Source organism: Acipenser ruthenus, chromosome 2 (genome assembly GCF_902713425.1).
Source record: "Acipenser ruthenus chromosome 2, fAciRut3.2 maternal haplotype, whole genome shotgun sequence".
NCBI lineage: Eukaryota > Metazoa > Chordata > Actinopteri > Acipenseriformes > Acipenseridae > Acipenser > Acipenser ruthenus.
The window spans coordinates 49,115,634-49,138,521 of NC_081190.1; the positions used below are offsets into that span (position 1 = coordinate 49,115,634).

General features: G+C 39.6%; 1 protein-coding gene across 3 annotated transcripts in view; it reads left to right on the forward strand.

Annotated features, from left to right (window-relative positions):
* vldlr (very low density lipoprotein receptor) overlaps positions 1-22,888 on the forward strand; it is a 131,715-nt gene that overhangs the window by 48,129 nt on the left and 60,698 nt on the right. For all 3 annotated transcript variants that reach the window (XR_009308218.1, XM_058996737.1, XM_034014912.3), the window contains exons 8-11: positions 3,185-3,304; positions 9,461-9,586; positions 17,416-17,587; positions 21,971-22,195. Coding sequence is in view for 2 of the 3 variants with exons in the window: in XM_058996737.1 (XP_058852720.1) it covers positions 3,185-3,304; positions 9,461-9,586; positions 17,416-17,587; positions 21,971-22,195 (643 nt within the window). In the remaining variant the exon portion in view is untranslated. The remainder of the gene's footprint in view (positions 1-3,184; positions 3,305-9,460; positions 9,587-17,415; positions 17,588-21,970; positions 22,196-22,888) is intronic.

Consider the following 22,888-nt stretch of genomic DNA (forward strand, 5'->3'; position numbering starts at 1 on the left):
CTTGCCCCCGTGAAGTATTTCATGACTTAAAGACGGCCCAGAATATGCCCATGACCATAAGGGTTTCGTTATGGAACACAAAGGAAAGGCACAATTTGAAGTGTACATGTACTGGTCAGGTTAATACTGACAGGAAAAAAAGCCTACTAATTTTGGAAAGTAATAGAAAATAATTTCATACAGTATAAAGCGAAAGCTCTAAAAGATTTACATAAATCAAAAATAGCTAAAAATAAGCCCTGAAAAATAAACGATAAAATCGAAGTTCTAATTATAATCAGGTTTGTTTAAAATGTTGCACCCTCGTTTTGCTCATTTTGTACAATCTGCACGCAGCAAATGTAGATTAAACTAAAAGCTAATAGATTTCTAATAGAGACTAAAGTTAAGATTTAAGATGTCATTAGACTGCAAGACTTGCAGATCGGTTCGCTGTACTTCTACTGGCAAATTTATGGATGTCACGCTTCGCCCCATTTGTTTAATGACATGTCCTAATTAACGTTGGATTTTATCTGTTTGATTAAGATCAATTCCTAATTCTGCACAAAAAGCACATTTGCTGCTTCCCCCACGGTTTGGTGCCTTCTCAACGCTAACAATCGTACTCGCATTCTAGTATTCTCAGCAGAGACTGGGCTGAATTTCAATCAATCTTTGAGTGCCCATTGCAACAGATTGCCACAGGGTGCTTCACATGGGCAAAACCAGGAAATATACATAGCAGTAAGCATTGAAAGCAGACCAACACATTAGTAAATACAATATTGTGCAGAAGTACAATAAAATAAAAGCAATAACACAGTGAAAAAGCAATAGTAGTAGTCATGTATATGCCTATAACATTGTCTTCAGCCTAGTTTTAAAAGCTGCCGTAGTTGGTGCCTCCCTTACAAAGACTGGCAGTTCGTTCCACAATTTAGGGGCCCTATAGCCGAATGCTCTACCACCTTTGTGTGTTTTAAAATTTTTAGAATGGTGAGATTGGAGTGGGTGACCCGGAACATATGGGACCAATACGTCTCTTGGGTAGGATAACCCATTTAAGGCTTTATGGCTTAAAAGCAGGACTTTAAAATCAATTCTGTATCGTATTGGGAGGCAGTGTAGGGATGCCAGTACCAGCGTAATATGGTCAAACTCTTGTTTTTGTTAGGGTCCTTGCAGCAGCGTTTTGCGTGAGCTGCAATCTGGACAAAAGTTTTACAGGAATACGAGAATGGAACATTACAGTAGTCTATTCTATAAGTTAAAGGCGTGCGTCAGTCTCTCCGCATCCTGTGCTGAGAGAAAGCGTCTTAATTTAGCAATATTTCTTGGATTTGGGACAGAGGAAGAGAATAGTGTCGTTCCTAATGTGGGATTCAAATGAAAGATTGGTAAAAAGACACCCGTAATTTCTATCTTTTGACTCGATGGGGTAGCTGTACAGGCTCATTGATTTGACCTCCTTGATTTCTTGACCCACAAATTATGACCTCCTGATTTTATCTGAATTTAACAGTACAAAATTAAGACCTCCATTTCTGTATTATCTAGGACAGGTATCAGTGGTATTTGCAGATGTGAAATCACCTGGTTTCAGAGAGAAATACAGGTTGTGTGGTGTGTCTCCTCGGCATAGCAGTGAAAGTTTACCCTGTCTACGGACAACAAGCAAAGGTCATTCAAAATGATCTAGACAGTATTCAGAACTGGGAAGACACATGGCAAATAACATTTAATAGAGAAGTGTAAAGTACTGCATGCAGGCAATAAAAATGTGCATTATAAATATCATATGGGAGATGCTGAAATTGAAGAAGGGAACTATGAAAAAGACCTAGGAGTTTGACTCAGAAATGTCTTCATCTAGACAATGTGGGGAAGCTATAAAAAAGGCCAACAAGATGCTCGAATATATTGAAGTGTTGAATTTAAATCAAGGGAAGTAATGTTAAAACTTTACAATGCATTAGTAAGACCTCACCTAGAATATTGTGTTCAGTTCTGGTCACCTCGTTACAAAAAGGATATTGCTGCTCTAGGAGTGCAAAGAAGAGCAACCAGAATTATCCCAGGTTTAAAAAGAATGTTGTATGCAGACAGGCTAAAATAATTGAATCTATTCAGTCTTGAACAAAGACTACTACGCGGTGATCTGATTCAAACCATTCAAAATCCTAAAAGGTATAGACAATGTCAACCCAGGGGACTACTTTGACCTGAAAAAAGAAACAAGGACCAGGGGTCACAAATGGAGATTAGATAAAGGAGCATTCAGAACAGAAAATAGGAGGCACTTTTTTACACAGAATTGAGGGTCTGGAACCAACTCCACAGTAATGTTGTTGAAGCCGAAACCCTGGGATTCTTCAAGAAGCTGCTTGAGATTCTGGGATAAATAAGCTACTAACAATGTGTGCATAGGATCTATAGTTTTTCTTTTTGCTGTTTTTGAAATGGAGTCATAAACCACTTTGATATAGACTGAATTTCAGACATTAAAATTCTTCACTTTACAATTTGATTAGTTTCCCTAGGGTAACCATTTATTTACTTTTTTATTTTAATATGAATGAAATCTCAATGAAAAGTCATCAACAATGATAAATGTTAATTAATCTAATTTACATTTTATTAAAATATCCATGGTTACTGATGGGTAGAAGTTATTTGCAAATTTCTCTAGATATGACACATTAGTCAGCTGAACTGAATTCTCTTTACAGGCAAGACCGGAGATGCAAAAGTCAAATTCACTGTCTTGTGCAGACTCTTATTTTATATGCATCTCAAAGAGCAGGTTTTATGCCTTTTTATGGTCTACAGCAATACAGCCCTATATAATCCAATACTACTCCTGTGCAAAGTATTTTAAGTTTAGTTTAATTCCTAATATGCATAAAACAAATTTGGTTCTGCCACATGAGATCATTCTCTTTAACCCTCTTGGCCATATATGCATTTCTTCATAACATGATGCATTTTCCACAGAATGTTTCTTTGGGAATGGCTGTCATATTTTTGTCTTGGCTTTTCTGTACCCGAAAACAGGATATATAAATCACTGCTTTATACACAGAGCCAGCTTTTTTTTTCATTGTTCATTTTAACCCTTCACTTATGTAACATAATGTATACAGTATATCTTATTGGATAATGTCATGAGTAAGCTGACTTTTTCTCCTGTTTTGTCTTGTAGATTTAAACGAATGTCTGATGAACAATGGTGGGTGCTCTCACATCTGCAGAGATCTAGTTATTGGCTTTGAATGTGGCTGTACTCCGGGTCTAGAGCTGATTGATCGAAAAACATGTGGGGGTAAGATGCAGGTGTTGGGGTGGTTTTTTTTTTTTTTTTTTTTCTCTAAATTTGACTTGAGCATCAAATCAAGTTTTTAATGTGGTTATCATGCTCAAACACTGGGATATATAGATATACAGTGGCTCTCAAATATTCACCCCCTTTGGACTTCCACATTTTATTGTGTTACAACATGGAATCAAAATGGATTTAATTAGGAGTTTTTGCCACTGATCAACACAAAGTCCATAATGTCAAAGTGAGAAATAAAATCTACAAATTGTTCTAAATTACAAATATAAAACAGAAAATTGATTGCATAAGTATTCACCCCCTTTGCTATGACACACCTAAATAAGCTCTGGTACAACCAATTGTCTTTAGAAGTCACAATTAGTTGAATGGAGTCCACCTGTGTGCAGTTAAAGGGGGGGGGCACACATCAAATCTCAGCTAGTTTGCCAGAAGGCATGTGGGAGACTGAGACCAAGTGGAAGAAGATTCTATGGTCCGAGACCAAAATAGAGCTTTTTGGCCTTGACGCTAAGCGCCATGTTTGGCGCAAGCCTAACACCGCACATCATCCTGAGAATACCATCATGCTATGGGGATGCTTCTCTGCGTTAGGGCCTGGAAAGCTCGTGAAGATAGAGGGCAAAATGGATACAACAAAGTACAGAGATATCCTGGAGGAAAACCTGCTGAAGTCTGCAAGAGTTAAATTGCTGTTCACCAAAGGTCCCCATCCAACTTGACAGAGCTTGAGCAATTTTGCAAAGAAGAATGGACAAGAATTGCAGTGTCCAGATGTGCAAAGCTGGTAGAGACTTATCCAAATCGATTCATGGTTGTAATTGCTGCCAAAGGTGCCTCTACCAAATATTGACTCAAGGGGGTGAATACTTATGCAATGAATTATTTTCTGTTTTATATTTGTAATTTAGAACAATTTGTAGATTTTTATTTTTCACTTTGCCATTATGGACTTTGTGTTGATCAGTGGCAAAATCTCCTCATTTTAAATCCATTTTGGTTCCATGTTACAACACAATAAAATGTGGAAAAGTCCAAGGGGGGTGAAATACTTTTGAGAGCCACTGTATGTGGGGTGTGTTGTGTGTTTTATTTATTCATTTTATTTTTTTCCCCAGTCAGCACAAAATTAACTAAACTATATTTGTGGTGCCTTGAACACCTGACTTTAAATGGCAGTGCAGTTGTGGCTTGTTTTGTTAATCTGTTTGTGCCAAACTAATTTTATAAAAAAGTTAGTGCACTGTCACACCTAGTTAGTTTGACCCTTTGATGCGGATTGAAGTTCGGTTCCCTCGAAGTGTTGAAACATCGAAGAACCATGTAATCGCACCAGATTGTGTGCATCATATCAAGTGAACCAAGGTCCCTTGAAATGGAGGTCCCTGTTCACTTGGAAGGGGACTCGTGTGTTTGCCACTTTGCTCCGTTTCAACTTTTTGCAATGTGAAGCAAAACGTATTCCAGTTCTCTTGGAAACCAACCACTCCAGACAGCGAAGCAAATTGTGGAAGTGACGTACTTCAAGCACCAAGGAAAGTGTCTCGCCTTGTCGCACATACGCAACGCAGGGCTTTTCAGACACCATAATGTCACATGCAGTTTAGAATAAATGTAAGGCTTTGCTTTTAACTTTTTATAAAGCCCTCAATGATTTAACACCCATTTATTTATAGGAGTTGTTAACCATGTATACTCCTAGTCACACTCTTTGATCACAGGATGCAGGGCTGTTGGTTATTGTGAGGGTGAATAGAAGTATGGGAGGAAGGGCATTTTCTTGCAAGGCTCCAATACTATGGAACTCTGACTTAATTCTTAAAGCTGCCTTTTTAAATCAAGACAGAAATTTATTTTTACCAACTAGCAGCCTTATCATAGTTTATTATAACTGCTTTTTTGTTGTACTTTATAATTTCAAATTTTATTAATGTTCCTACTGTGGTTTTTATTCTCTTATGAACTGGCTTTGTTACCAAGTTTTGTATTTAACTGTCTTTATTACAATGGATTGGTTCCCTATCAAGTACGAAATGTAACCATTGTCATGGGTATTAAATCCTTTTGATACCTTCTAACATAAGTAGATATTCCAATTCTGCACAGTGCCAGTGACACAGTCGCGCCTACCGCCTGAGGGAGTAAAGACTGTTAACTATCATCCATCATTTTTCCTTTCACCACCTGAGGGAGATCTATGAAACTTAGCTGCTTTTTGCTTGTATATTACACTATAATGCAATTTTTAAATTCCGTGTTTTGGTAATTGCAGCTGTTTTTTGTTCAGTCCCTCAGTGACCTTGTGCTCCGCTGCTCCTTCCCAAGTATTGAACACCTTTAAGTTGGCTACTCGTGTTCTCTTTAAAGCTGCTAGCTTCGGTCGAAGCATAAAAATAAATGTTATATAAACTATTAAACGGTACGTATTTGAATGCTGTATTGTGTAAGATATTCTCGGTGGGTTCTGTGATTTCCCACAAACACTGATGTAGCTGCTGGGCTCGGCTGTCCTGTTCGGCTGAGACGCGCTGTGTCGGACTGCTTGCAGTTTTTTCTCGTGTCTAGTTGCCACTTTAAGGTCTGCCTGCAGAATTAGTGTGAAGACTGTTGGCTAACAGTAGGCTTCCTTAGTTTTAGAACTGTTGGTCAGCCAAGAGCGTTATAGGTGGGTATCGCTCCTGTGTTGACTAGGGCCAAGACCTGCTCCCGTTCCTGCTGGTACTTTGTACAACGAACAAGGTTACCTTTGCTGATTTCACTTGCAGTCACTGGGCTCATCTCTGCCTCGGGTCTGACTTCTTGCAGTGTCTTGTTGCTGCTCTGGTATCTGATGGCGACAGCAGGCTTCCTCCAGTCTTAGGACTGTTGCGTTGAGCCTGATGTTTATACAAGTGGACATCCCTGTATTTCTGTTTTTCAGTAACTGATCTACCACTGTTCTTGGTGAATGAGGTTACTGGTAATGTACTGTGCTCTGCACTGTACCACTCTGTGCACCATACTGTGCTCCATGCCCTGTACCGTGTGTGTACAGTACTAGTGCTTGGACACTGTGCAGGTACTTGAGCGCAGTGAACCCAGCTTGAGTTTGACTCGCGCTGTTTTCTTTTTACAGTACTTGCCTGTAATATGCCATACAGCTGCGTTGCTGCTTGTGTTGTCTGAGACAGCAGGGTTTTTTTAAGTACTGTGGACTGCACAAGCCCTGTTACAGTAAGTACTGTATATAGGAGCTACAGCTCCCGCCCTGTTATACAGATGTTGCTGCTTCGGCTGGGGCGTGGTCTAGAACGGCAGAGGGGGCGTAGGGTATGTGTAACTCCTATTGTGCACAAATATACCTAACCTGTGCTACATGCACCAAACCAGTACCAAACAGCATTGCTTGGCCAGCAAGTCTTTAACATGCTAAGGCAGCAACTGTACATTCTTGCTCTACATTGCTTGCTGTTTGCATAATGCCTAGGGTTATCCCTGTGATTTATGCAAAGCCAGCCTGTAGTACCAAGCAGGCCTTGTTGACAGTCCAGTTACTGTCTTTAACAAGCAGAGACAGCAACTGTACATTTTACTGTACAGTGTTTGTTTGTGTCAAACCGCTTGTGGTTTTTTGTGCGCTTTTTCTCCAAGGTGCTCTGCGTCTAAGAGGAGTCAGATGGTGTATGTGGTTAAACTCCCCCTGTAACGGCGGCACTCTAGAGTGCACTGTGTCCTTCACCTGTACAGCGCTCTTCCCCATCACCATCTCATAGGCTCTGTCTATGGAAGAGCCATGCATCTGGGAATAGTGCAGCTCTGGGCAGCAGTTTTATCACAGGCACGCTTTCTCCGTTCAGTTTAATTCCAGCCTGCTGCCTACCTGGTGCAGCTTCAGGGACCAGCACAGAAGCAAGAGCCTCAGGACAAGCCACAAGGTTAGCAGTGGCCTAGGGGTTTGCGGCCATAAGTCCAGGGTTTCTTCTCGGGGAGCCATCTGGAGTATTGGTGTCAGTGCACTAGACATCTGGGTGTTTTTTTTTTTTAGTACTGTTCAGACTGGCTACTCACTGCAGTTCAGGCACAGTCCTGCTCCCTTGCGGGGTGTGACTGCAGCATCAGTCACGGACCCACAGGACACCGTTGTGGTGTCCTCGGGAGGTAGCAGCTGTGCTGCAAAAATGGGTTATTTATATGGTACACCCCCTGCAGTTGGAGGATGGGGTTCTACTCCATGCCCAAGCGGGATGGTGGCCTCGGACCAATCCTTGACCTCAGGCAGGTCAACCTGTTATGAGCGGAAGGAAGTTAAAAATGTGACGATGCAACAGCTAGTTGCAGTCATTCAGGCCAGGCAATTGGTTCACCAAGTTGTACCTCAAAGATGCCTATTGTCATATCCCCAAACCGGCACAATTCAGTACCTATGGTTTGTTAGGGAACAGCGTATGAGTTGAAGTTTTGCTGTCTTTTGGCCTCTCTAGCGCCCTATGCCTCTGAGGTGCAGGAATGCTACGCTGGCCCCATTTTGAGACCCAAAGGTATCTGTACTTTTTGGTTCGCTTTGCCCAGTCTCCAGCTCAGACAGACATATGCTCACACGTAGCTGTTCATCGGCCACCTTCTATGGTTGGGGCTTATGGTGAATCTGTTAAGAGCCAGCTTGCCCCTTCTCAGACAGCCTCCTATCTAGGAGTGTGCTTGGACTCCAGGTCCACTCCTTGTTGGACGGCAGTGTGCAGAGAATAGCCGCCTGTTAGAGCTCATGGTAATGACATTCCATAACTTCTGGCAGAGGGCAGCGGCTTCTCTGACCCTACCTTGCATGCACCCTGAACCGTGGCTGCAGTGGTGTGGGCTACTACCCATACCTTACTAGGTTCTATCAACTGAAATATTGTGGATCCACAAATCCTTGGTTTTGGAACAAGTGTTAAGGACGGCCTTGAGCTTGACCCTTGCAGGATAAACAGAGGCGAGTTCTCCCTCAGTTTTGTAGCCCTAGCTACTTGTACTGGGGTTCCTCATGGTAATGCAGAAGGTGGCCATTGGCTTAGCCTGGTAGCATTCCAGTTGGTCTGCAGTACTGCCTTGTGACAGCTTTGGTACCCATGAGGTAATGGTTACATTTTGTACTTGATGGGGAACGTTGGGTAATTTTATAACCCTGGTTCCCTGAAATTAGAAATATAACCATTAACCTTCAAGATCACTTCGTTCATTATTGTAGTAAGTCTTGAAGGTTAATGGTGATAAACTAACGTTTTTAACTTGGGGTCCATGTGATGCAAGGTGCTATATGAATTTAAGTAAAATAAATAAATAAATGTACACAACTGCACATCACAAAAAATACTATGGGGCTGATTTTCGTAACTGGCGTGACCCAGGGCTATTCAATGAAATGACACTAATACCAGTGTGTTAAGATTTACTATTGCAGCAAGTGCATAATTTTAAGCATAATGGCAAAACTGTCGCAAGCAAAGAAAAGTATGAAATGACAGTTGAATAATTTGTATTGCATCTGGCTTTATTATAATTGTGCCATATACACTCGCAGGGAAAACATGCCAAGACAGAGCGGTGTACTGTCTGTACAGATATTGGTCACTGTTGCATTTGTGCTGCTCCGCCTGAGTTTTAGTGTTGCATCTGTATCTCTCCACACTGTCACGTGTACAACATTTAAAACTTATTACTGGCAATAACACTCACTGTGACCCTCTATAGGATTAAGTGGTTACAGATAATGGATGAATATTAGCGGTTATTGCCAAATTGCAGTTGGTTGAATGTACTATGTACATCTTTTTCATAATCCACAATTCAGTCATCTCCTCCAAAAAAGTGTTTTTCTGACAAAGCACCAAATAAACCAAAAAGAGGGGGGGGGGGGTGCAATGTGAAACCAGTAGAACTCTAGTTTGTAAAGCTGCAAGTGAACTAAACAAATACATTTGAATTCCCTTTAAAAGAAACTCAAGTTTGCTTGAATTCTGTTGTGAAACGAACTTTAAAATTAGTTTGTTTTGCAAGTGAACCACGATTCAAATCACTTGCAAGTGAACTAGGTGTGAAAATGCCCTTTGTTTTTATTTTGCTTGATTTTACTACAATGTCACTTTTTTTTTTTTTTTTTCTTTTTTATAAATACATTTCCAGATATTGATGAGTGTCAGAATCCTGGAATCTGCAGTCAGATATGCATCAATTTAAAAGGAGGCTATAAATGTGAATGTCACAAAGGTTACCAGATGGACCCAACTACTGGAGTATGCAAAGCAGTAGGTAAGTCCTCCTGTCCCCCTCCCCCACTGTGAAACATTTCTTGGTTGAAAAGTGCTCTTGGCTCACCCTGACAAAGTACACTCTGATACCGGTACTGTAGGATAATTTGGATGCAGCCTTTTCTTACACTTGCCAATGTACAGTAATTGCCAAATGCTGTAGTAGTATTAAGATTGTTATGAGACCAAAATTCCAAGTATCTCTTGTCCACAGAACATACATACTAGTGAAATATATACACATTAATCTATGCGTCTGCTGACTGCAATGATCTTGGCATGTTTTATATTTGAGAGATTTTGCAAGTGTTGTATGGAATTGGTGGCTGGAGTTAACTGTATACAGTTGTAATATTGCAAATGGCATGCTGCAGCTTGCGTATTTTGTGTTAGCTAGTGAAGTTCTGATCTGAGCGCATGTAAGACAGCGCTTATGTTTACATGTGGTGTTTTTTTGTAAAACAAGTTTTTCAGGGGGTACATTTTGTTTACGATATTAAATACATCACAGCAAACTGTCAGTTTCAGATATTTAAAACCATTCTTTTTCATTACCACAATCAGCTAGATTTAGTGAATGGGAGTTTTTTCCACTGCAATCAAGTGCGCTGCAGTACATATTTCATTTAATTCTCTAAATGTTACTTTCTTTGGTAGTACACATCGTAATTCGTGAAGTATCCCTTGGGCAGAGCTCTCCCCCATCACCTGCTTAAGACCTATGGTCTTGATCTTCCTCTGCCACCGCCTCCTCCAGCTGTTGCTCAGGGCACAGTACTTGCTGAGCTGCTGCGTGAGCGCACTGACCCCCCCCCCCCCCCCCCCCCCGTTCCCTTGGAACAACACAGGGCTTTAAGTACAGACGGGCACCTCGGATGTGCTGTCCATTGCTGTCTCTGTGGCTGGCGTCCCAGAGTTCTCCTCCTGAAGAGGTAAACGCTGACAGCCCATTACCAGTTAATGTTAGGAGGCAGTGTGGTCCAGTGTTGTAACCAGGTGGTCACCGGTTCAAATCCCACTTCTGCCACTGACTCTCACTGTGTGACCCTGAGCAAGTCACTTAACCTCCTTGTGCTCCATCCTGCAGATGAGATGTTGTCCGTACACCTGCCTGGGGTGGTAAACTGGGTGCCATACCTCCTCTTCCAGGAGAGTTCCCAGCGCCTGAGGTGGAGGCTTTACCCCAAGGTGGTGAGCCTCATTTGGGACAGGTTTGGGAGAGCAGAGATACTCCTCTTTGTCGCCCCCTTTTGGTTCTACATATCGAGCTGGAGATCTGCTGGCTGGGTTTTTTTGTTTGTTTTTGATGCCTTGGTTGTATGCCTTCCCACTGCTCGCCATGCTCCCGCTGTCTGGAGAAAAGCAGGCAGGACTGGGCCAGAGTGCTATTAATAGCACTGTTAAGGTTGATTATTTATAAAAAAAAAAAGACAAAAGCTGTACATCAGCTGCAGACACTTCTATGGGTGTGCCAGAAGGACTGAAGCACCCCTGAGTTTGCAGACTTTGAAGCAGCAAAGTGGTCGTAGTCTGTCCAGTAGGGTCATTTGACACCCTGCAAAATGCCAGAGCAGCGTCCACACGTTTCCCAGTACAGGTATGTGGTGTCTGTCTCATGGGTTTGACCCCACGACTTGTCCCATGGAAGTGATACTGCAATTTTTGCAGGACCTATTTGACGAGGGGAAATCCCCATCCACGTTTTAAAGGTCTATCTGGCAGCCTTTTCTTCCTGCCATGTTAATTCCCAGGAGCTTACTTCCTGGTGGGGCAATTTTTTGAAAGCTCGGTGGCTTCAGCCACCTCCTGAAGGATATTGTTCCTCACCTGGACGCTTAACATAGTGCTTGATACACTCATGAAGCCTCCATTTGCACCCTTACATTCAACAGAGGTGAAATTTGTCACTTAACTGCTTTTTTGCTTGCAATTGCCTCTGCTGAGTTAGTGATGCAAGCATTTAATTGCCAAAGCCTGCTAAAGCCTGGATAAAGGTTACGCTTTGTACCAATCTAAGCATTCCACATCAACTGGTCTGTGGAATTGGAGGCCTTCCATCCACCTCCTTTCCAGTCTGACAGGGAGCGATTTGGGCTACTCCCCATACCTTTGCAATATTGTATCGACCCTGAATATCATCGGTCCCCAAAACCTTGGCTTTGGAGTGTTGAGGGTGGCTTCTGGGTCAAGCCTTACACCATAAGAGAGGTAAGTTCTCACTCAATTTTTAGCCCTAGCTACTTGTTACTGGGGTTCTGAATGGTAACTCACAAGGCAGTCTTGGCTTAGTCTTGTAGCAGTCCGGTAGTTCAGTAATAGTTACATTTCGTACTTGATAGGGAACGTTGTTATCATAACCATGGTTCTCTGAAATGTAACCAGTAACGTTCAAGGTCACAGCGTCCATGATTTGCAGCATGTTTGAAGGAAATTATACTAGTACCTGTCTTAAGCAGCAGCAGCCGCAAGCCGCTGTGACCCAGCAGCCCTAAGATGTTGCTGCCACAGGCCCACATGTGTTGGCTATCATACAGCTGGGTGCTTACCACCATGAAGTCTGGCTACTCTGCAGTTTCATTTTGGCCCTCCCTCCCTTTTGGGGCATGACTGTAACACCGGTAAGACCTGGCCACTGGAAATACTTGCGGTTTGACTTTCAAAGGACCGCGTATGAGTTCCATGTACTGCTGAAGTTCCTGTGCCAACTGTAAAATCTATTCTTTCCTTGGTAAATTCTTCTCCATGCATTCTATGTAAAGTGCCCAGGAGTTGATGGCTGTTAAGTCCAATACATTGTACAACACCTGAACAGGCCAACGGCGGGAGCCAGCTTTCACGCAATACTTGCGTGCCATCTGATCCAAAACATCAACTCCATATTTTGTTGCATTGTAAAAACTCCACGGAAACTATAAAGATACAAAATGGAAAATTACCTATATGGTAACAATATCCTGGGACACAGTCGGCATGGTTTTAGGAAAGGGAGATCGTGTCTAACTAACCTACTTGACTTTATTTTGAGGATGCAACATTGAAAATGGATAATTGCAAAGCATACAACATGGTTTATTTGGATTTCCAGAAAGCTTTTGAGAAAGCCCCACAAAAGATTAATTCTCAAACTGAACGCAGTAGGGATTCAAGGAAATGCACGCGCATGGATTAGGGAGTGGTTAACAGGTAGAAAACAGAAAATACTGATTAGAGGAGAAACCTCAAATTGGAGCGAGGTAACCAGTGGTGTACCACAGGGATCAGTATTAGGTCCTCTGCTATTCCTAATCTACATTAATGATTTAGATTCTGGTATAGTATTAAATTTGCAGACGACGCAAAAATAGGAGGAGTGGCAAACACTGTTGCAGCAGCAAAGGTCATTCAAAAGGATTTAGACAGCATTCAGAACTGGGCAGACACATGGCAAGTGACATTTAATAGAGAAGTGTAAAGTATTACATGCGGGCAATAAAAATGTGCATTATAAATCATATGGGAGATACTGAAATTGAAGAAGGGAACTATGAAAAAGACCTAGGAGTTTATGTTGACTCAAATGTCTTCATCCTAAACAATGTGGGGAAGCTACAAAAAAGGCCTCACCTAGAATATTGTGTTCAGTTCTGATCACCTTGTTACAAAAAGGATATTGCTGCTCTAGAAAGAGTGCAAAGAAGAGCAACCAGAATTATCCTGGGTTTAAAAGGCTTGTCGTATGCAGACAGGCTAAAAATTGAATCTATTCAGTCTTGAACAAAGACTACGCGGTGATCTGATTCAAGCATTCAAAACTCTAAAAGGTATAGACAATGTCGACCCAGGGGACTTTTTTGACCTGAAAAAAGAAACAAGGACCAGGGGTCACAAATGGAGATTAGCTAAAGAGGCATTCAGAAAGGAAGATAGGAGGCACTTTTTTGCACAGAGAATTGTGAGGGTTTGGAACCAACTCCCCAGTAATGTTGTTGAAGCAGACACCCTGGGATCCTTGATGAGATTCTGGGATCAATAAGCTACTAACCAAACAAGCAAGATGGGCTGAATGGCCTCCTCTTGTTTGTGAACTTTCTTGTGTTCTTACCGTTAAGAGGTAGGACTGAGACAGATCTTTTGTAACTGTACGTTGTGCACAACCCACACGTGTAACTGGCCAGAATGAGCCAGATCACCCTGCTTTAAGGAGTTTTTACAAAAAACTTCAGCAAGCCATCCCTTGCAATGTGTCGTACAAACAAAATAAGGACACTAGTTCAGGAAGCCCAGAGCCACTACTGGTATTCAAAACATTTGAAGAAATTTTTGTACAAACTGTAATCCTGTGTAAGAACATTGAAAGCTTACTTGAACTGTAGACTTGAATCAAACAGTACATATTTTAGTTTAAAATACAGCTTTCTTTTATGGGTTTTACCAAATATAGATATAGATATAGATATAGATATATAGGTCCTGAATTGATTTGTAATCAATTATTCTACCTTTTAAGTACCTTAAATATACTTTCTTTTTCTTATTGATCATTTTGGTACACAGCAGTTTCCTTTTTCTCAAACTTTACATATATTTTTATTGCTACTTAAGAACTATGACTTGCATATGAAAAATAACATCTCGGTGCTTCCAAGAACTAACAAGATTTACCAGTTTTTTGAACCCAAGAATAACTCCAATTTTATATCAAACTTGTAAGATCAACATGGCACAAGACAAGATTTACCAACCATATTAATTTCATTAAGAACTGTTTAAAAGTAAACCTCATTCCTAAAGGCGTCGGAATGAATTTCCATCCAAGCTACAATCATAGAGGATATTATAGGCAAGTGCAATCTACTTTATTTAAATGTAGTAAAAGTATCATGAGGCATACTATCAAATTATCAATATAAAATACAAAAACTTGACCATGATATGATGACTTGCAAGACATGCTTGAAAGATATGTTTAATGATTTGTACTACCAAGCTTGTCGCCTTGTTCACAATTTTAAATGCCGATCTCTATGATTTCATGAAAATAACTAAAGCAAAAAAAAATGGATTAAGCTCAAGGAAGACTATGACATTAGACTACCATTAATTATCAAAATGTAATACAGCAAAGACCACATAACTGTTACAATCCCAGAAAATTTGGCACTTACTACTGCTGAACACTCTGTTTTATCCAAAGGTCTCATTTGTACCTATAAAGAAATCCACTGACACATTTGCAGTCATCAGTGACACACCGCATTTCTTTCGCTGCATGTGTTTACATGCCCATTGAATTAGGTGCTTCACAATTCTCCAACACAGCTTCTGATTCCTTTTAGATATTTTCCATAAATACAAACAAAAGCACTCTACTTGGACACCAGCCTCCGGCGCTTTACAAGCCTTAGATTTTTTTTTATTGATAAATGTGAACGAGAAATAAGCCAAATTAATTTAACACACTAATAGTTTAAACTTGACAACAGATGAATCACGCCTTACAGAATATACAGAAACGTAATGACATCATAATAAAACCTGCTGACAAAAGGAGGAGCTGTAGTAGTTTGGTAAAAGGATCTTTTATATAGAAGCATCTAAACTTTGACACTGACTTCTACACAAGTCCCAAATGATCTTACCCAACTGTTACAAACTAGAGTCACATCTACTATCCATTCTGCCATCCAGAATAATTTATTACCAAAATCTGTGTCTAATCTTATTGTTGAAAACCCTCGCTGTAGCCGTTTTTATTTACTTCCTAAAATTCATAAGCCTACCAACCCATTGTGGAATCTCTACCTTCATACGTTAAAGACTCTAACCATTTTTTGCAAATAGATAATTTGACTTTAAATCGTAACAGTGAAAATATAACTTTCTTCTCAATGGGTGTCAAAAGCCTCTTCACAGTTATCCCCAACAGTGATGGTTTACAAGCACTAAAATACTTCCTTGATAAACGGACAGTAAAAGAACCTGCAACCGATATTCTTTTGCAACTAGCCCAACTCGTCCTTTCTTTGAATTGTTTCTCCTTTTAATGGAGACTTTTATAAACCAATTGGAGGTGTCAGCATGGGAACATGGGATGGATCAAATAGTTTTTCATTAGTGCAAGGGACATACACCAATGTTATATCTTAGATACATTGACAACATATTTGGCATCTCCGATAACACTAATGAAGATTTAATGGATTTCATACATTTTATTGACCTGTCTCATCCAGCTCTAAAGTATACACGGAACATTTCTGAACAAATTTCTTTCTTGGACATTACCATCATGGTTTCTAATTGTGCCATCAATATTACAATCTTCTACAAAGAAACAGACTCATTCATATCTAAGATACGACTCCTCACATCCCAAAGCTTGTCGCAACTCCAGTCCATACTCCCATTTACTAAGAATGACGCATTTGCAGTGGTGATAGTGATTTATATATTTTTTTTTTTTTTTTTTTTTAATAAAACAAATGACGTGTGCATTTTTCAGAAACTGGTTTTCCCAGACACCTATACTTGGAGAAGCTCAGTTGAGTATTGACAATAAACAGAAAGGATGCCTTGTACAAAACCAAAACACAGAATACCAACAATCGTATTCCCCTTGTTCTTACATATCATCCTATGACCAAAAAAGTACAACACATCATACAACAATTAACATTCTTCAAGATGATCCTTCTACAGCTCCTCTGTCATACAGAAGACAAAAATCTGAGCGCATCTGGTCCACCGTAACATTCGACCCAATCTTAAGGGTACGTTTCCATGCAATAGGTCACGTTGTGCAACTTGTAAATACATTCACAGCAACACAGTAGTTAAGGGAGCAAAATCCTCATTTCCTATCCATGATACTTTTACTTGCATTAGTAAAGGAATAGTATATTGCATTGGCTGCATCAAATGCAACAAGCTATATATTGGTGAAACAAAACGACGCTTGACTGATCGCTTTGTGGAACATCTGAGAAGTATACGAATTAACACCTCTACCTCTCCTGTCGCCAGACATTAACAGAAATGACTACACTGTAGAAGACATCACAATTTGTGGGATGGTTCAATGCTATGGAACTAATGCTATCAGGAAACGAAAGGAATGTGAACTTATTTTCAAACTAGGCACTTTGGAGCCATTTGGAATGAACATTATATTCTGAGGTCGTCATCAACATTCTGGAATTTTGTTTAAAAGACCACTTGCTTGTTTTTTCAACTTCTTAAAGCATTTTTTTTTATGCCAAAAGTAGAAGTTCTCTGCTCTTATTTATTTTTTTTTTACTTTTTTTTTTTTTTTTTTTTTTAACAAACTGCAGCTCCACATTGTTTTGAGTGAACGACAGATCTTTGTAGTTGGAATAATACATACTGTGGCAGTAACACATTGTACAACTTTAGGGTTCTTTTTTAAAGTGTTAAATTAACTATAAAAAAGTGAATTGCTATTTTTTTTCTCCTCATTGTGAAATCTAAAGCACAAGTAGCATTCTGTTACAGGGAGTGTGAATTACAGTAATTTAATGTGTGTGTAGCTATCATATATAATATATCTATCTCTATCACTTTTTGATTAACGTGCACGTTTGTATACAGTGATATTAAGGTTACTATGGTATTGTATTTGACAGTTATCCTACCTTGCTGATGTATCTATACTTTCCCTACATATTTCATAGTTTTCTATCCACTGAGTTGGCGCAAGTCATTTTAAGGTACATTTTTATTTTACCCCCTCCCGAGACACTGTCAGAATTATTTTGGACCTCCCCATACATATTCAATGTAGTCCAATTTTAAATTTTCTTCAACAGTAAATTAGTGGTGTTTGTTCTACAGGAAAGGAGCCATGTCTGATCTTCACCAACCGACGGGATATAAGAAAGCTAGGACTGGAGAGGAAGGAGTACACCCAGATAGTAGAACAGTTAAGAAACACTGTGGCACTGGATGCAGATTTTGCCTCACAGCAGATATTTTGGGCAGATCTTGGACAGAAAGCTATTTTTAGGTAACTTCCTTTATTTTTTATGTTCAGCACTGTCTGAAAACAATAACCTTGTTGTCTGTCATCCTCTTTCGATATGTTAATATTCTTTGATACAATTGTTTGATCTGCTTACATAATGCTGCAGCAAATCCAATTAACACACACAATAAAACAGGATTAAATTGTTGATTACATAAGGATTGGAGCTTTCCAATGAACAGTCAGACTACATTTAATATAAACTAATAGCCATTTATTAATTTGTTTTGGTACAACATAAATCATTCTTCTGAGTGCATGGTTCTCTTCCCTGGATCATATTGGCTAAAACTAATTTGCACTCTTGCTGTATCTACAGTGCTGCTTTCTGGAAATTCTCTATAAATTGGCTCAGTTGAACACTGTTGGCGGTGCTCTCTATATAACTTATCAATGGAAATCACTTGGAATTTGTAGAACACATTTTGCACTGACATTTGCTAATGACAAAAGTTAAAGTAGCAGGGTTCAGAAAAATAGTGTTGCACGTTCTCTCGTGTTGGTACATGTTTTAAATAATATCTTGACAACTTTTTACACTTAACTTGGTCAGTTTCAAAGCTCTTTTCAAAATGGCTGCTCTAGTGCCAGTCAGGATTATTGTTCACATTGTAAAACTGGTAACACAGCAATAGCGATCCATGATGTGGTACAGAACAGAAAACCCAGAGTACTTGTTTTAAAGTATTTAATCGCTCTTCCTGCGGTGATTTGAGGACAGATATCAAACCCCAGTGCACATTTTGAAAAGAGCTTTGAAACAGTTAAGGGCTATTCACACTAGTGTTTTATTTGCTGTCATTTTCTAGGGTAAGAAATTTGAATCTAATTGAATACTACCTTTAACACACGTGCAATCGCTGTTCAAAAAAATAAACATTTTATTACACAGTATCCCATAGTGTATCTGACTGCAGTGGGAAGAGTAAAGGGCGGATAAATGAATCCTGTTTTAAATACAATTATACACAGCTGTAATTACTATATTCACACAATTGTTTTGAGATTCAGCTTTTATTAGGGAGCTCCCCTAAATTCCTTGTTTTAGAAAGATACAGGGTATTAATGCTTCTGACAGGGTAGCCGTGTGGATGCATGGATTCGCTGCTGAGTGACAGGCAGGAGATCGAGACGGAGGTTGAAGTTGATACACCTCGCATGCGAACAGGATTTATTTACATAAACACACTAAATATATTCCAAAATTACAACATTTACAGTTCTTGCATTAAGAATTTTCAGAGTTCATGTTTTTTGAGTGATTTTTTTCCTAGGTCTCTTAAAGGTCTTCAGTGTTGAAGGAGTTCGATATCATACCTAAAGTTTAATCCAGTGGTTCTGAAACTTTTGTTCGCAGACCACCTGAATTCTGTCGGACCATACAATAAACAATATATACAGTGCCTTGAAAGTATTTGCCCCCTGTCTGATTTTAATGCATTTTTACTTATTTGACACAATGTTATCAGGTCTTCAACCAAAACCTATTAGATGAAAGGAACCGAGTGAACAAAACACAAAAATGATACATTTCATTTATTTACTAAAAGTTATGCAACACCCAATGCCCCTGTGTGGAAAAAGTAATTGCCCCTTTAGACTCTAACTGGTTACGCCACCTTTAGCAGCAATAACTGCAACCAAATGCTTCCTGTAGTTTATTGATTAGTCTCTCACAGCGCCATGGAGGAATTTTGGCCCAGTCCTCCATGCAGAACTGCTATAACTCGGTGACATTTGTGGGTTTTCGAGCATGAACTGCTAGTTTAAGTCCTACCACAACCTCTCAATGGGGTTTAGGTCTGGACTTTGACTAGGCCATTCCAAAACTTTTAAATTTCTTGTTCTTCAACCATTCTGATGTAGACTTGTTTGTGTGTTTTTGGATTATTGTCTTGCTGAATGACCCAGCTGCGCTTCAGCTTCAGCTCACGGACGGATGGCCTGACATTCTCCTGTAGAATTCCTGATACAGAGCAGAATTCATGGTTCCTTCAATGATGGCAAGGCATCCCCAAACCATGACACTACCACCACCATGCTTCACCGTTGGTATGAGGTTCTTACTGTGGAATGCAGTGTTTGGTTTTTGCCAGACTTAATGGGGGCCCATGTCTGCCAAAAAGTTCCACTTTTGACTCGTCCGTCCATAGAACATTGTTCAAGAACCCTTGAGGATCATCCAGGTGCTTTTTGGTAAACTTGAGGCGAGCGTTCATGTTCTTAGTGAGCAATGGTTTCCGCCTTGCTACTCTGCCATGAATCCCATTTTTGCCCAGTGTCTTTCTGATGGTGGAGTCATGAACGCTGACCTTAGCCGAGGAGAGAGAGGCCTGCAGATCCCTGGATGCTGTCAGAGGGTTCTTTTTGACTTCCTGGCCGATTTTACGCCTTGCTTTTGGAGAGATTTTGGCAGGACGGCCACTCCTGGGGAAGATTCACTACTGTCCCAAACTTTCTCCATTTGGACAATATGGCTCCGACTGGTTCGGTGGAGCCCCAGAGCCTTAGAAATGGCTTTGTAACCTTTCCAGACTGATGGGCATCAACAACTTTTTTTTTTTTTTCTGGAGGTCTTCAGGAATTGTTTGTGGCATGATGTGCCTCTAGAACGTGTGTGCTGACAACTTCACTTTGATGGTAAGGGCCAAAGTTAGTCAGATTTATATTGGGCAGGGGTAGCCCAAATCAGGCCTGGTTGTTAAAGTACTCCAACAGCTGACATGAATTATCCATTTTAATTGGGTTGAGTTAACTAGGGGGGGCAATAACTTTCATGTCTGAAGATTGCATGTTTTGATTACCTTGCACACCAAACGAAGCACCAAACTGGTCATTTTTTTTTTTCTGACTCCCTCTATATACTACTACAACCCACAAAAATCTGACCAAATAAAATATGAAGAATGCGCAAAAATGTAGAAAATCAGATAGGGGGCAAATACTTTCACGGCACTGTAGCTGTCTGAAAAATAAACGCATAAAATCAATACGACTAGACTTAACATTTATTTATTTTTATGCAATGGATGGGCCTGTTTCTGTGAGCAAAGTTAATTTTTAAATTGGAGTTTTAAAGAATGATTCTAGTTTTAAGTTTCATAACAAATTTAACCGGGGGGGTTTACCATGCAGTTATATAGTACTGTACAATGCATGGCAAAGCCTTATTTTTGCCAAAGCACAATTAAATTAATAATAAATGATCAATACACAACATATTAAACTTGCAATACATATACACATTTGTGAGGTCTTTTTAAAGTGTTGGTGACATTCCTTTTTGTCACATTTGATCTTTAAGTGGCTAGAATTACAAGAAAAATAAAAAGGAAGAGATACAAAGATTTAACAAGTAAACAACATGAAATTGAAGAAAATTGCTTTGCAGCTTGTGTTTTCATTGATTTTATGAAACAAAAATGTTGACTTAAACAGTTTCGTCTTAAGTCTAAATGTCTACGATAATTTATGCTTCTGTGTAATTTTGGCTGGTCTCAATCGCTCCGTAAAGAGTGCTGACATAAACCGCAATGATGGCATGTTAGTGACCAAGCATTTTAAAATGCCAGTGTATTTTTGTATTGGCTTCTCCAGGTCAGCAGTAGTAATGCATGATGGTGAACTTTGTCGTTTTTTTTTTTTTTTTTTTTGCTTCTGTTTTTTCATCAAGAAATACACGATTTGGCATTTTTAAATGCTAGATCACGAACAAGGGTAACATTGTGGGTTATGTCGGCGCTGTTTACAGAGCGATTGAGACCAACACGGATGCTTCATTTTATAATTACAATAAATGTAAACGTTAAAGCTCCGGTTTTATGTTTACAACAGATATGACATTGTTTGACTATTTTGTCTCAAGTGTTTTTTTTTTTTTAATTTTTTTTTTTTTTATTGTATCTGTTTTTATAAGCAGGATAACACTCCAGGGCTTGTGCTTTTTGTGTTGCTTAGTTTTGTGCCTTCAACCCAACTACAGCAGTATGTTAATGCCACACAATACACGCCCTGTCGTGTGTTCACTTACTTTTACAAGCTGCTGTGTTGAGTGCACGTGAGCACAATACATAAACTCCCTAGTAAAGAATACATTTTAGACACTACAAAACTGACAGTTTAGATTTTTTTTTTTTTTTTTAAACTTGGAGATATTCTCCATGTATGCGTTTCTTTCCTACTTCTGTAGCTGGGTTTTTAAGGTCCCAATTGCAGGGTTTGCAATGGGATCTATAACTATGCTGCCGCTTCCTTTCTGTAACCTTTCCACGGACCACAGATTGAGAACCACTGGGTTAATCCATGTCCTACCAAATTTTATTTATGTATTTTTTCTGGTGTAGTAACAAGTGTTCTTATCTCCAGGACTTTAATAGATAAACGGGATGAAGTAAGCAACCATATCAAGGTTATTGATAATGTACAAACACCAGTTGGGATTGCAGTAGACTGGATCTACAACAACATCTACTGGACTGACCTGGGCACGAAAACCATCTCTGTTGCATCATTCAATGGCACCAAAAAGAAAATTCTGTTTGACAGTGGTCTGAAGGAGCCAGCCTCTCTTGCTGTTGATCCTCTGTTGGGGTAATTTTGTTAACTTTATTTTTTATATTAAATTGGTTATTTAGCCATTTTAAATTGTATTGTCTATGTATTAAATTGAACTGTAATGTGTGTGGTATTTACTTTGCTTCGTGAATGAACAGCAAATAATTGTATATTCTACAAAATATAAATTCATAGACTGACAGCTATTTTGTTAACCGGTAAAGCAGTGTTGTCTGGAGGAGTTCAGTCAGTCTGAAAGCTTGCATTTAGCATTCAAAATGACCCAAGGTTATTGACAGTAACAAATTAGAACAGTGCCTTTGTGTTTCTACCTAGCAACATGACCTGAATGCTGTAGATCCTGAAAAAATAATCGGGTCGTTGAAGTTTGTGTGAGCCATAACCGTGGTTTTAGTAATCCCATTGTGGCACGGGTACAGTAGTTCAATGGTTGCACACATCGCAGACTTATACAACAGTTTATGGTAATGCTATAGGAACAAGCCGAAGTAACTATTGCAAAGCTTGTGAGATATGGCAAACCAAGCTAGAAGATGGTAAATGCATTGTAAAACCATGGGAATGGTATGCTGCATTTTATGTATGGGAACAAATACTACTATAGTACAATTTAGTAGCTAAACTGAAATGGGTGGGGGTGCATTACAAGAACTATCTCCAGTAGTCCGTGTCTTCATATAGTATTATGAAGTTTATATCTTGCCAACA